Here is an 11147-nt window from a genome sequence, read left to right on the forward strand (position 1 = left end):
ATCTGTATATATTTAACCATGGAAGATTTGGTTCAGCTTTCGGATTCAATGCAACAGGCCGCAGGTCTTCTTAACGACGATGATATTTATCCATTGTCATCTTTACAACAACGCTATTATTCCACTTTTTTAAATGTCGTTGTTCTTGGCAACACTGTAAGCTCGTTCGATATTATGAATATGTATATATTTACACACATGTACATGTATATAATTTGTTACATTATATAGTGTGCACCAGACTACCAGTAGTTATATTCGGCTGTTTTTCTTGTTTAGGGTGCAGGTAAATCAGCAGTGTTGAACAGTCTGATTGGACATCCTGTCTTGGTAAGAGATTGATTGATTCTCCTACTTCAAGTAGTACGTAGCTTTTAGTATCTGTTGTTTGTGTCTCTTGATTTGCACTCACCATCATAATGTATATGAAAAACATATACATTTTAGTTTCCATTACCCTATAATTCGTGTGACAATGTTGAAAACGTAAGGTAAAATTTCTTATTGTAGCCTTTAATTATCTGTGCAGCCTACTGGTGAAGGTGGTGCAACTCGTGCACCTATATGCATAGATTTAAAGAGGGATGACAACTTAAGTATCAAATCAATTATATTGCAAGTTGATAACAAATCCCAAACTGTGTCTGCAAGTGAGTTCTTGTATAGTACTTAATTATATGTTGGTTATTTATATAAAAAAAAAGGAGTCTCATAATGTCCTCTAATTTGTAAGTTGATCTTGTGGTTATAGGGATTGTGATTTCCTTCCTTTTGTTCAATAATAGGTGCTCTTCGACGTTCTTTACAAGAAAAAGTCGGCAAAATATCAAGCAAGAGTCATGATGAAATATATATGAAACTTATAACGAGTACAGGTGAGTCTGGATGATTGCACTCTAATGCCGTGGAAACGTTATATATTAGACTGATTATCCATCTATTCATATTAATGGTATTGTCGTTTCTGTTAACAAAGATAGATTGTAATAACTTGAATTTGGTCAGATTATGATACTCTCTATCTATCGCTCTCTCCCTCTTAGTGTTTCTTTTGCAATGAAGTGATAAATACTCAATAGCAATTTGTCAACTGAAATATGATAGTTTTCTGGTATCAGGGTATGAAACATATGTGACTTATATATAAAGCAATTGGAAAAATAATCAGGATATTGTAATTCAGTTCAGAGTGAATTGACTTTTACTGAATATTAGGTTCATTTCCGAATGTTCTGTGCTAAACTGATTCATGACAAATGGTTAAAAGATGGTAAGATTGTCATTTTGTAAGTTCCAGAATTTGGAATTAAGCAAATTCGAGAATGGGACACCGAGACCTTAGAATATAACCAAATACAACAACTTCTTATGAGACTAATTTATGACATTGGTCAAAGGTCTTTTAAATGATGCTAATGGGGATCCGATTGACATCATAGAATCTAGATTTGCATGTTATAAACTGCTTCTTTTGTTTCTTAATTTCATTTGCTGACATGCTACTACATTCATTGCTTTTCATTCATTTCGCCTCTGTTTTTAGCTAATTTGTTTCATGAATTAATAGCCCCTCCTCTGAATTTGGTTGATTTGCCTGGAGTGGATAAAGCACATCGTAATGATTCATTGGTGAGTCGCTTTCATTTGTAGTTTCATCGTTGCTTAGTATTCTATGCAACTCATATATCAAAATAAAAACATAGGTTACATAGCACTAATAGAGAGGCTGAAAGGATTGTATTTGCTTCCTGGAGAGAGACTCAGTAACCTATTGTTCTTGCAGAGGGAATATGCCCGACACAACGATTCAGTTTTGTTGGTTGTAATACCAGCTGCTCAGGCACCTGAAATTTCCAAAGCTAAAGCCCTCAGGATTGCAAAGGAATACGACCGAGAATGTGGGTTTAAAATATTAGTGTAGTTATATTCTTACCTTAAATTAAAATGCTTAAGTAGTGAATATGCTTTTTGGGTACTGTAGATACAAGAACTGTTGGTGTCATCAGTAAAATGGATCAAGTGTCATCAGATCTTAAAACTCTTGCAGCCATTCAAGCCCTTCTCTTAGGTCAAGGACCTAAGAGTACGGTTGATATCCCGTGGGTTGCTCTAATTGGTCAATCTGTTTCAATCGCTTCAGTCAAGTCGGAATCTGATAACGCGTTAGAAAATTCATGGCAAGCTGAAAGTGACGCGTTAAAATCTATGTTGACCGGAGCTCCTCAGAGCACGCTTGGTAGATTAGCCTTGGTGGCAACCCTTTCTAATCAGATTCATAACCGTATGAAAATCAAGCTTCCAAGTCTTCTATCAGGGTAAGATCGATTATTTAGCTATCTGTCTATTAACAGTATGTATTGCATCAATTTATCTGTCTTGAAGTTGTTCAGATTTCAGAAAATTTGCTAGTAATTGGCGATGAATAATAGTTTTTCCGCTTGATTCATCTGTGGATTCTACTTTAAAGGCTACTTTTATGACGTATTAGAAAATAACTAAATTTAAAGAGCTTTTGAGTCAGTGAGGCAAGTGCTCTTTAGTTTGAAATTTATTGATGCACGACGTAGATGGTTATCTAGCATGGCCACATTAGCAAAGTTACTTCAACTCTTTACTATAATCCATGTGTTGCATTGATGTTGGCCATTAAATTAGTTACCTTTTTTTCTAACCTTATGCAGGCTTCAAGATAAGTCTCAAGTTATGCAGGATGAGTTGGTAAAGCTTGGAGAATCAATGGTCAGTAGTTCTGAAGGAACAAGGGCTTTGGCTTTGGAACTTTGCCGGGAATTCGAAGACACATTTATTCAACATATTGTGGGCGGGGAGGTGAGAATTTGGAAAAAGCACTAGGAAATAACTATGTATAGGTAAATAACATTAAGATGTTAGAATATTTGGTAACGTCAATTTTCTGTTATTTGCAGTGCATCAACTTAGTTTGCATGTAAGGATGCATGATTCAGCAAAATGCATTTGGTTTTCTGTATTACTTTTGTTGTCCTGTATATTATGTTTTCTTATTTGTCTACTATTTGTACATATAATTTCGTGTTTGCATTTTCCTCCATCATTTCACTATATATTACATGTATTCGTGTAACAAGTCTTTGATGTTTACATAGAAGTTGCAAATACATGTTAACCTTGCTGTCATGAATGTGCCAACAATTGAAAATTTGTGGCTACAACTCTTGGAGGAACTTATTTGTTAGCTTCATACTACTAGAAATTATGATGTCATGAGGTTTATTAGCATTAATTGTGGACATAGGTCATGGGTTCGAATCCGGGATCACTCCATAGGGTGGTAGCAAAGACAGGATGAACATTGCACAGGGCTAGTCCTTGGGGAAGGGTTAGTTGGTGCCCAAAGGACACACGGGCTTAAGGGTTTTTTTGCCATTCCAAACCTATTAAGTTTGCTGACACAATTAGTACTATTTGCTTTCAGGGTACCGGATGGAAAGTTGTTGCAAGTTTTGAGGGTAACTTCCCAAATAGGATCAAACAGATTCCTTTAGACAAACATTTTGACTTAAATAATGTTAAGCGGGTAAAGCCATCCTTAATGAGTTTATGTCATTCAGATTATTTTCATCAATAATAATGATTGTGGAATTGTTATCAGATTGTGCAAGAAGCAGATGGTTACCAACCTTATCTTATATCTCCAGAAAAGGGGCTACGGTTTTTAATAAAAAGTATATTAGAAATGGCAAAAGAACCATCACGCCTTTGTGTTGATGAGGTATAATTCATACTCTATGTATCTGCTTTTTCTTAATCTTTATTGTAAATCTGCATGTATTTTTTTATTTCCTGCTACTTAACATCTTCCCTTAATTGGATATAATCAAATGCAGGTTCATCGTGTGCTTGTGGATATAGTTTCAACATCAGCAAATGCTACACCCGGTCTAGAAAGATATCCTTCACTCAAGAGAGAAGTATGCATATTCAGTATATGCAATCCAAGTCAATATCTGCATGTATCTGTATTATATACAAGCTTAAAATTTAATTGGCTATACTGTTTGCTAACTAACTAGGTTGTGGCAATAGCGACCGCTGCTCTGGAGGGGTTTAAGGACGAAGCTAAAATCATGGTGACGGCACTTGTTGACATGGAGCGGGTGTTTGTCCCACCACAACATTTCATCCGTCTAGTGCAGAGACGGTATGCAAAGTATCAACATTGTTGGTGTTTGCATGTGTTAACAGTCACTCAACATTTTAGTCACCTGTAATACCATTTAATGGTTGATACTTTTGATGGACTTATGCAGGATGGATAGGCAAAGACGAGAAGAAGAGATTAAAGCAAAATCATTTAAAAAGGGTGATGATGTCGAGCAATCTATACTAAATAGGGTATATCACATTTATGTTAACTACAAGATCAAGAAAAGTGTTACACTAAAAATATTCCTTTGAAATCACCCGAGGATTATATTTAATTTCCATCTACTCTTTGAACTTTATTTAGGCACCTAGTCCTTACACAAGAGGGAAAGAAACTGGTTGGACCTTAAAGGATACAAAAAAAGATAATGACGTGCCCGTTAGAACTTCCTTGTTGACTGCAGGACCAGAGGGGGAGATCACAGCAGGTCATTTGAAATCTTTCTGTCTTAAACTTTCTTGTTCCAAAAATAACTTTCCTCTTAGATAGTGTTAATTGTATGATATATACTGAAATCATTATGCCATTAGTATAACTTATAAGGTGTCTTCTTTTGACTTCATAATAAGATTAACTTATAACAAGAAATTAATTGGTGTTTCATGATTTAAGTTTCAGTGAAATTCTCCGATGCAGTCAATTATTGGTCCCGGAAACCCTTTGGATTTATATCCATAAAGTATTTGAAATCTTGATAAAAGTTGTATCTATAACTAATTTTCTTTGTTGCAGGATTCTTGTTGAAAAAAAGTGCAATTACTAATGGATGGAGTCGGAGATGGTTTGTTTTCAATGAGAAAACTGGGAAGGTTGGTAACATCTTGAGAATTTTGATGTTCTTAGATAAATTTTTACCGTATCATTTAGATCACGTTCACAGTTTTACCATTGTTTCTCGAAATAGTTGTTTGGCGGTATCAAATCTGTTAAGTATTCATCTGCAGCTTGGGTACACTAAAAAACAAGAAGAGAGGCATTTCCGTGGCGTTATCAATTTAGAGGTATTAGTAGATGCTAATCATCTGTATTTCATCTTGACCTCCTTTTCTGTCTATCAATACCTTATTTCCCCTCTCTGTGGTTTCTTGCTACTTGTTTAGATTTACAAGTGAGTTTGCAGAAAGTAAAATATAATCGTGTTATATGTTTTTAGGAATGTAATGTAGAAGAAGTTGACGATGAAGTCTCCTCATCCAGAAGCTCTAAAAAGTCAAAGGGGGAAGAGAAGGCACCTAACCTGGTCTTTAAAATAACAAGCAAGGTTGCATTTATGACAGTTTTGAAAGGTGTGATGCTATGCTATGTTATGCAATTGCTTTTTCTTCGTATCAACATTATAAGTGACTTAATGTCTTGGTGCTTATGCAGCTCAGAGCGCAGTTGTGTTGAAGGCAGAAACTACTGCTGAAAAAGCTGAGTGGTTAAACAAATTGAAGCCCATAATCAGTGAGAATGGGAGTCAAGAGATTGCTAAACTGGATAGTCCTTCCATCCATAGAAGTCAATCAGATGGTTTGCGTGTGAGTTCTCTGAGCATTATCCTTTATAATATGGCAAAAACTCAACTACATGTTGCATCATAAGGTAGTGTCATACCGGCTGTAACAAAACAGATTTTCTGGTCTCAGTATGATTTTTTATTTTTTATTTTTTTTTTACAGAAGATGGTCTTGGATATGATTATCTGATTATTGTGTCTTAAGCAAAAAGAATCAGTTTTTAGAGTTTGAATAAACAGATTCTAATTTTCAGTTCCTGAGTATGTAGCTACATATGTTATGAGATGCCCATCTAAATTGTAATGATATCATTAATAGATTTCTAGTATTGTTCAGTTGCATTACATGGCTGATAATCTCCTTAACTCCAATTACTTGCATATTTTAGGATAAGGTGGTCAGAAAACCTGCAGATCCAGAGGAAGAACTTCGTTGGATAGCTCAGGAAGTGCGTGGTTATTGTGAAGTTGTTTTGAACAGCCTTGCAGCAAATGTTCCCAAAGTATTAATACTAACTTTTTCAAACCTGTATCCACGGGCCACGGCTTGTCATCCAACTTACCGTCTATTTCATATTCATATTCATTTGTGTTTATTTGTTTGGTTTTGCAGGCAGTTATTCTTTGCCAGGTAGAAAAAGCTAAAGAAGAGATGCTGAATAAGCTTTATATTTCTGTAAGGTTAGTAGATGGAATTTACTCATGGTTGATAACTAATTACAAGTAGAAATCCCAGAATCTATCTCACCTGATCGTGGAGGTGACAAATATATGAGTCGGGCGGATTGTGGCTCGGGTGATGCAGGCCAGATTGGGTGACATGGAGCAGTTTTTGTCCAAAACTTTGATTTTCTCTATAAAAACTTAGTGTGTCAGATTTACAAAAGATAATAACATAACGGAGTATATTACTTCAGTTATAATTATTTGTGAAGATATTGGTTTAGGAGATTTTATGGATTGAAAATACACTTTTGGGCAAATTTCGACCCATTCAGATTAGCTAATCCTTTTGATTTTCCTGTTTGACCCATTAGTAATAGACCATAACCCGAGTTAACTCACTCATAAGTAGGTCAAAGTTACCACATACTTGATAGTGTGTAAATGGAATTACATTCAGAAAAATATCCTTTGTAAGCAATAGATACAAAGCCTTAAACTTAAATGTGCATCATATCATCAATTCAGTTTGTTAATGTATAAATCCAAACTCTTTCTATCATTGCTTAATTATATTTGGATGTTTGAAAGTTCCCAGAGTACATTGAGGATCGAAGAACTGCTTCAGGAGGATGGTAATGTGAAGCGTAAAAGAGAGGAAGTTCAGAGGCAATCCTCTCTACTCTCCAGACTCACCAGGCAACTCACTGTTCTTGATAATCATGCAGATGTAGTTTCAAGCATGTCAAATGGTAGTTTTGCAGGTATTTATCCAGCAAACTACCTCTTTTTCTATTACAGATAGGTGGCAAAATCGGTGGGTCATGTGGATTGGATTGGGTAACGGCTCAAAAAATCAGTTTATGTGTCAAGTTTGATTAAAAAGATTTCTTACAATAGTTTTATGATCTTTTGAATAAACTATCAAGTAGATTGTTGGCGCTAACACTAATACGCGTTGGGTAATCTTTGACCTGTACAACCCAGTTGACCCCTTTCATTTTTAGCCATGTTTTCTTACCCCTTGAGCTATTGCAGATAAAAATAAACATAACCTGAATCTTCTTATGAACAAGTAAACGGATCAAAGTTGACAATTTTAACTTTTAGATGAGAATGGTTTATTACTTATCCTGTTATTTGTGAATAAGTTCTGATTTTTGATTCAACATTCACAGAAAATCCACGAAGTAACGAACCCTCATCAGGTGATGACTGGAGGTCTGCTTTTGATTCTGCTGCCAATGGTCCCTTGGAGTTTGACTCTACGAGGTTTAGGTCTAATGGACACAGTCGTAGGTATAGTGATGCTTTCCAAAACGGTGATGCTGGCTCAAGTTCAGAATCAAACTCCAGCAGTCGCCGCATGTCTAACAGAATGTCGCCCATGCCACCTGGTCCTGTCTATAGATTTTAAAATGTTACTTAAAAGCCTTCTGTCAATACAATCTGATTCAAGAATTCTTGTTGTTAAGATTATAAGTTGGGTTGGTGACTTGGTGTACACAAGTTCAAGTGATATAGAACTGGTCTACCCATTTTTTTTTGTATCTACACATTGATTTGGCAGTACATTTTCTGTATTATCCTAAAGGTTGGGATTTACTAACGGATGGTATGTACATTTTCTCTTAAAATATAAATTCGTTTGTAGCTTTATCTCCTTGTGCAATGTTGATTGTTACATCAACCCAAATCAATAGAGTTTGCCATAAATGAGTTAGATTTGTAGTACCTTTAAATGGAAATGATAAACCATTTTAAAGATAACCTAAAAGTTTTTTTAAGATTTTTTATATGTTGAGACTTATTTCATGTATAAGAACTAATACTTTGTACATCAACATTGTCTCTCTAAATTTTCGCATAATAAACTATAAATCTTTACTCCATTATAAAGCAAATACCTTTTTCTATTTTAGGTTATATTACACTTTAATCATTTATTTTAATAATTAACACTTTAATCCTTTATCTTTCAAAAGTTTTCACTATCACAATTACATCAACCTACACTACTTAAGACCACCACCACCACTAATAGTACCATCACCTACACCACTAGACAGCCTTTCTCCACCACTACCGCCACATTATGCGGATACCATGCTCGTTTTATTTAGCTCAAGTAGTTTCTCATTAACAAAACCCTTTTAACAAATACCGTACAACTAGACAACTTTAGACTCGAATTAAAACATTATATAAAAATGGTGGGTACATAATGATAATTTCGAACGAAAAGTAAAAGAAGTTACGTATAACATTAGTTAAAATAATCCATCATCAGCAGTAATAAATTACTGAAAGAAAAAATGGACTCCTCAACCGCAGCAGCATCATCGTCGTCGTCGGCGTTGACATCTCCGGTGACGGAAGAAGAGATAACATTGACGGTGAAATGGAGCGGAAAAGAATACACACTGAGATTATGTGGCGACGATTCTGTGGGTGAATTGAAAAGAAGGATATGCCAAGTGACAACCGTCCTTCCAAAACGCCAGAAGCTTCTTTACCCTAAAATTGGATCCAAACTTGCCGATGATTCCATTTTGCTTTCTACTTTGCCCCTCAAATCTTCCCTCAAAATGACCATGATTGGGTATTGACTCTCTCTCTCTCTCTATATATATATAATATATATATATAATGTAAAGTTTGGTTGATTTAGGTTATTAAATGTATCTGTTTAAGGGACATTTTAGAAGCTTTATAACTCTAGTGATTGCTTTGTGTATTACAGTTGAAAAAAAGTGTTTCTTTGTAACTTATTGTTTGACCGAGGGATGTTTGATTGATGCAGTACTGTTGAAGATGATATTATTGTGGATCAAGTTGATGCTCCAGAGATTGTTGATGATTTTGAAATCGGCCAGGATGAAGCCGTCGACATTAAAGACAAAGAGGTCAACAAGCAGAAACTCAGGAGACGCGTTGATCAGTACAAGGCATGTCTTCTAATCTCCATCATTGTTTTTGAAATGTCTATATCGTTACCATTTATATATCTATATTTTAGACATTTTTTTTTCATTTTGCAACTCTAATTGGGCCATTGTACCTGTATATATGCTTATATTTTCATAACTATTTGTATAGCACTACAGTTGCTTAGTACCTTCTGTGAACTCATTCTTATGCATTCCTAAATGTTTTACGTTCATCAAGTATGTATCTTAATTCGTATAATAGTACTTCTACTTCAACTTATAATCTATCATCCTAGTGTTAAATACTCATACCTAGCAATGGAAATACCATTAACATATGAATTGGTCAATTTGGTGGATGCTTTATATTTGACAAGTCAAATACATAACAACAAATGAATTTGGAAAAAAAGTGTTTTGGCCAACCCAACCTACCTGATATGTTCGCAACATTTATCCCTTTTTGTTGGAATCTGTTTGGACCCGTTTACCAACGTGCCCGATTCTCCCATTTTGCCACCTCTACTAGAATCTGATTTTGTTAATCACATACTGTCCATCATTGAAAAGAAAGCTAACCTTTACAAATCCAAACAAAATTGTAAACCGACCAAATAACAGAATTGAAAAGTTGACCGATTTGGTTAGTTTAGACTATGATTTATAAAGTTCGGAACATGTATGTTGGCATAGTATTGATTGTGATGTGTTTATTGATGCTTGATTGTAGATTGAACTCAAAAATCCATGCCGAAAAGGGAAAAAGCTTCTTGTGCTGGATATAGACTACACTCTCTTTGACCATCGGTCTACTGCAGAGAACCCACTTCAACTAATGCGACCTTGTATGTAACTTATATATGTTTACTTTCAAACGATAAAAATGATAAGTAACAAATGAGTAGCAGCATATGTAACTTTCTTGCACATGCAGATCTTCACGAGTTCTTGACAGCTGCTTATGCAGAGTATGACATCATTATATGGTCTGCAACAAGGTAAGGCTTTGATTTCCCTTTTTTGATGTAGCTTCTGTTTCATTTCCTTCGAGTTCTCAACAAGTTATAAAATTCTTTCTTTATGCAGCATGAAATGGGTTGAGCTGAAGATGGGACAGCTTGGGGTACTCAGTAATCCCAATTACAAAATCACTGCTCTTTTAGACCATTTAGCAATGATCACCGTTCAATCAGATAGTAGGGGAATCTTTGACTGCAAACCACTTGGATTAATTTGGGCTCTTTTACCGGAGGTTTGGTTATTACTAGTTTACATTTCACATATTGCATTGTTCATTGATTACTACAACATTTCATTTTATACTTTAATACAATTTGAATAACTAGTTGGGACCTCTCTACATGCTAATTTGGTGAATGACTTGTGTATCTTTTCATGATGTGGCTACAGTTCTACAGTGCAAAGAATACCATAATGTTTGATGATCTGCGAAGAAATTTTGTTATGAATCCACAAAATGGATTGACGATAAAACCTTTCAGAAAGGCACATGCAAACCGAGACACTGACAGGGAACTAGTGAAGCTCACCCAGTACCTGCTAGCCATTGCTGATCTTGATGACATTAGTATACTAGATCACAAGAAATGGGAGTCATATGATGAATCAAACTACAAGCGAAGGCGTCAGACATGAGGATGTATCTCCTGGTAATTCTTGCTCTTTCTGGAGATATAATTTTCAAAAGCTTGTAGTTTTGAATATCATTTAGGGGGCGTAAGTTATGATGTAAGCCTCTTATTTTTCCAAATTATAAACATTTTTAAGTTTTGAACCATATATATCCAGTTTATATTAGTGTATGTTGAATTATTTTTGCCGTTGCGTCTTCTATTATGTTGGGATATGA

At 35.1% G+C, this 11147-nt stretch overlaps 2 protein-coding genes across 2 annotated transcripts; both read left to right on the plus strand.

The window, feature by feature from the left end:
• The first annotated feature begins 18 nt into the window (after window positions 1-18).
• On the plus strand, window positions 19-7943 carry LOC122597907 (dynamin-2A-like). Its single transcript, XM_043770495.1, has 22 exons — window positions 19-156; window positions 280-330; window positions 530-650; window positions 786-875; window positions 1568-1646; window positions 1786-1898; window positions 1982-2315; window positions 2682-2829; window positions 3455-3556; window positions 3632-3751; window positions 3867-3950; window positions 4053-4180; window positions 4290-4374; window positions 4490-4613; window positions 4919-4995; window positions 5131-5187; window positions 5340-5472; window positions 5555-5706; window positions 6074-6187; window positions 6298-6365; window positions 6939-7111; window positions 7526-7943. Exons 1-22 carry the CDS (start codon window positions 19-21, stop codon window positions 7762-7764), a joined length of 2730 nt encoding a protein of 909 aa, XP_043626430.1. The 3' UTR covers window positions 7765-7943.
• Window positions 7944-8618: 675 nt separating this feature from the next.
• On the plus strand, window positions 8619-11100 carry LOC122596253 (ubiquitin-like domain-containing CTD phosphatase). Its single transcript, XM_043768802.1, has 6 exons — window positions 8619-8949; window positions 9151-9295; window positions 10008-10122; window positions 10212-10275; window positions 10364-10529; window positions 10688-11100. The coding sequence occupies exons 1-6, from the start codon at window positions 8663-8665 to the stop codon at window positions 10931-10933; spliced, it is 1023 nt and encodes a 340-aa protein (XP_043624737.1). The 5' UTR covers window positions 8619-8662; the 3' UTR covers window positions 10934-11100.
• The last annotated feature ends 47 nt before the right edge of the window (window positions 11101-11147 follow it).

Source organism: Erigeron canadensis, chromosome 4 (assembly GCF_010389155.1).
Source record: "Erigeron canadensis isolate Cc75 chromosome 4, C_canadensis_v1, whole genome shotgun sequence".
NCBI lineage: Eukaryota > Viridiplantae > Streptophyta > Magnoliopsida > Asterales > Asteraceae > Erigeron > Erigeron canadensis.

Bases quoted from the DNA above. Each gene is read 5' to 3' on its own strand.
- LOC122597907 (XM_043770495.1), top strand. From the start codon at position 19: ATGGAAGATTTGGTTCAGCTTTCGGATTCAATGCAACAGGCCGCAGGT. The intron at 651-785 runs GTGAGTTCTTGT...GTTCAATAATAG, and splicing joins ATCCCAAACTGTGTCTGCAA to GTGCTCTTCGACGTTCTTTA. The intron at 876-1,567 runs GTGAGTCTGGAT...ATGAATTAATAG, and splicing joins GAAACTTATAACGAGTACAG to CCCCTCCTCTGAATTTGGTT.
- LOC122596253 (XM_043768802.1), top strand. From the start codon at position 8,663: ATGGACTCCTCAACCGCAGCAGCATCATCGTCGTCGTCGGCGTTGACA. The intron at 10,123-10,211 runs GTATGTAACTTA...TTGCACATGCAG, and splicing joins ACTTCAACTAATGCGACCTT to ATCTTCACGAGTTCTTGACA. The intron at 10,530-10,687 runs GTTTGGTTATTA...ATGTGGCTACAG, and splicing joins TTTGGGCTCTTTTACCGGAG to TTCTACAGTGCAAAGAATAC.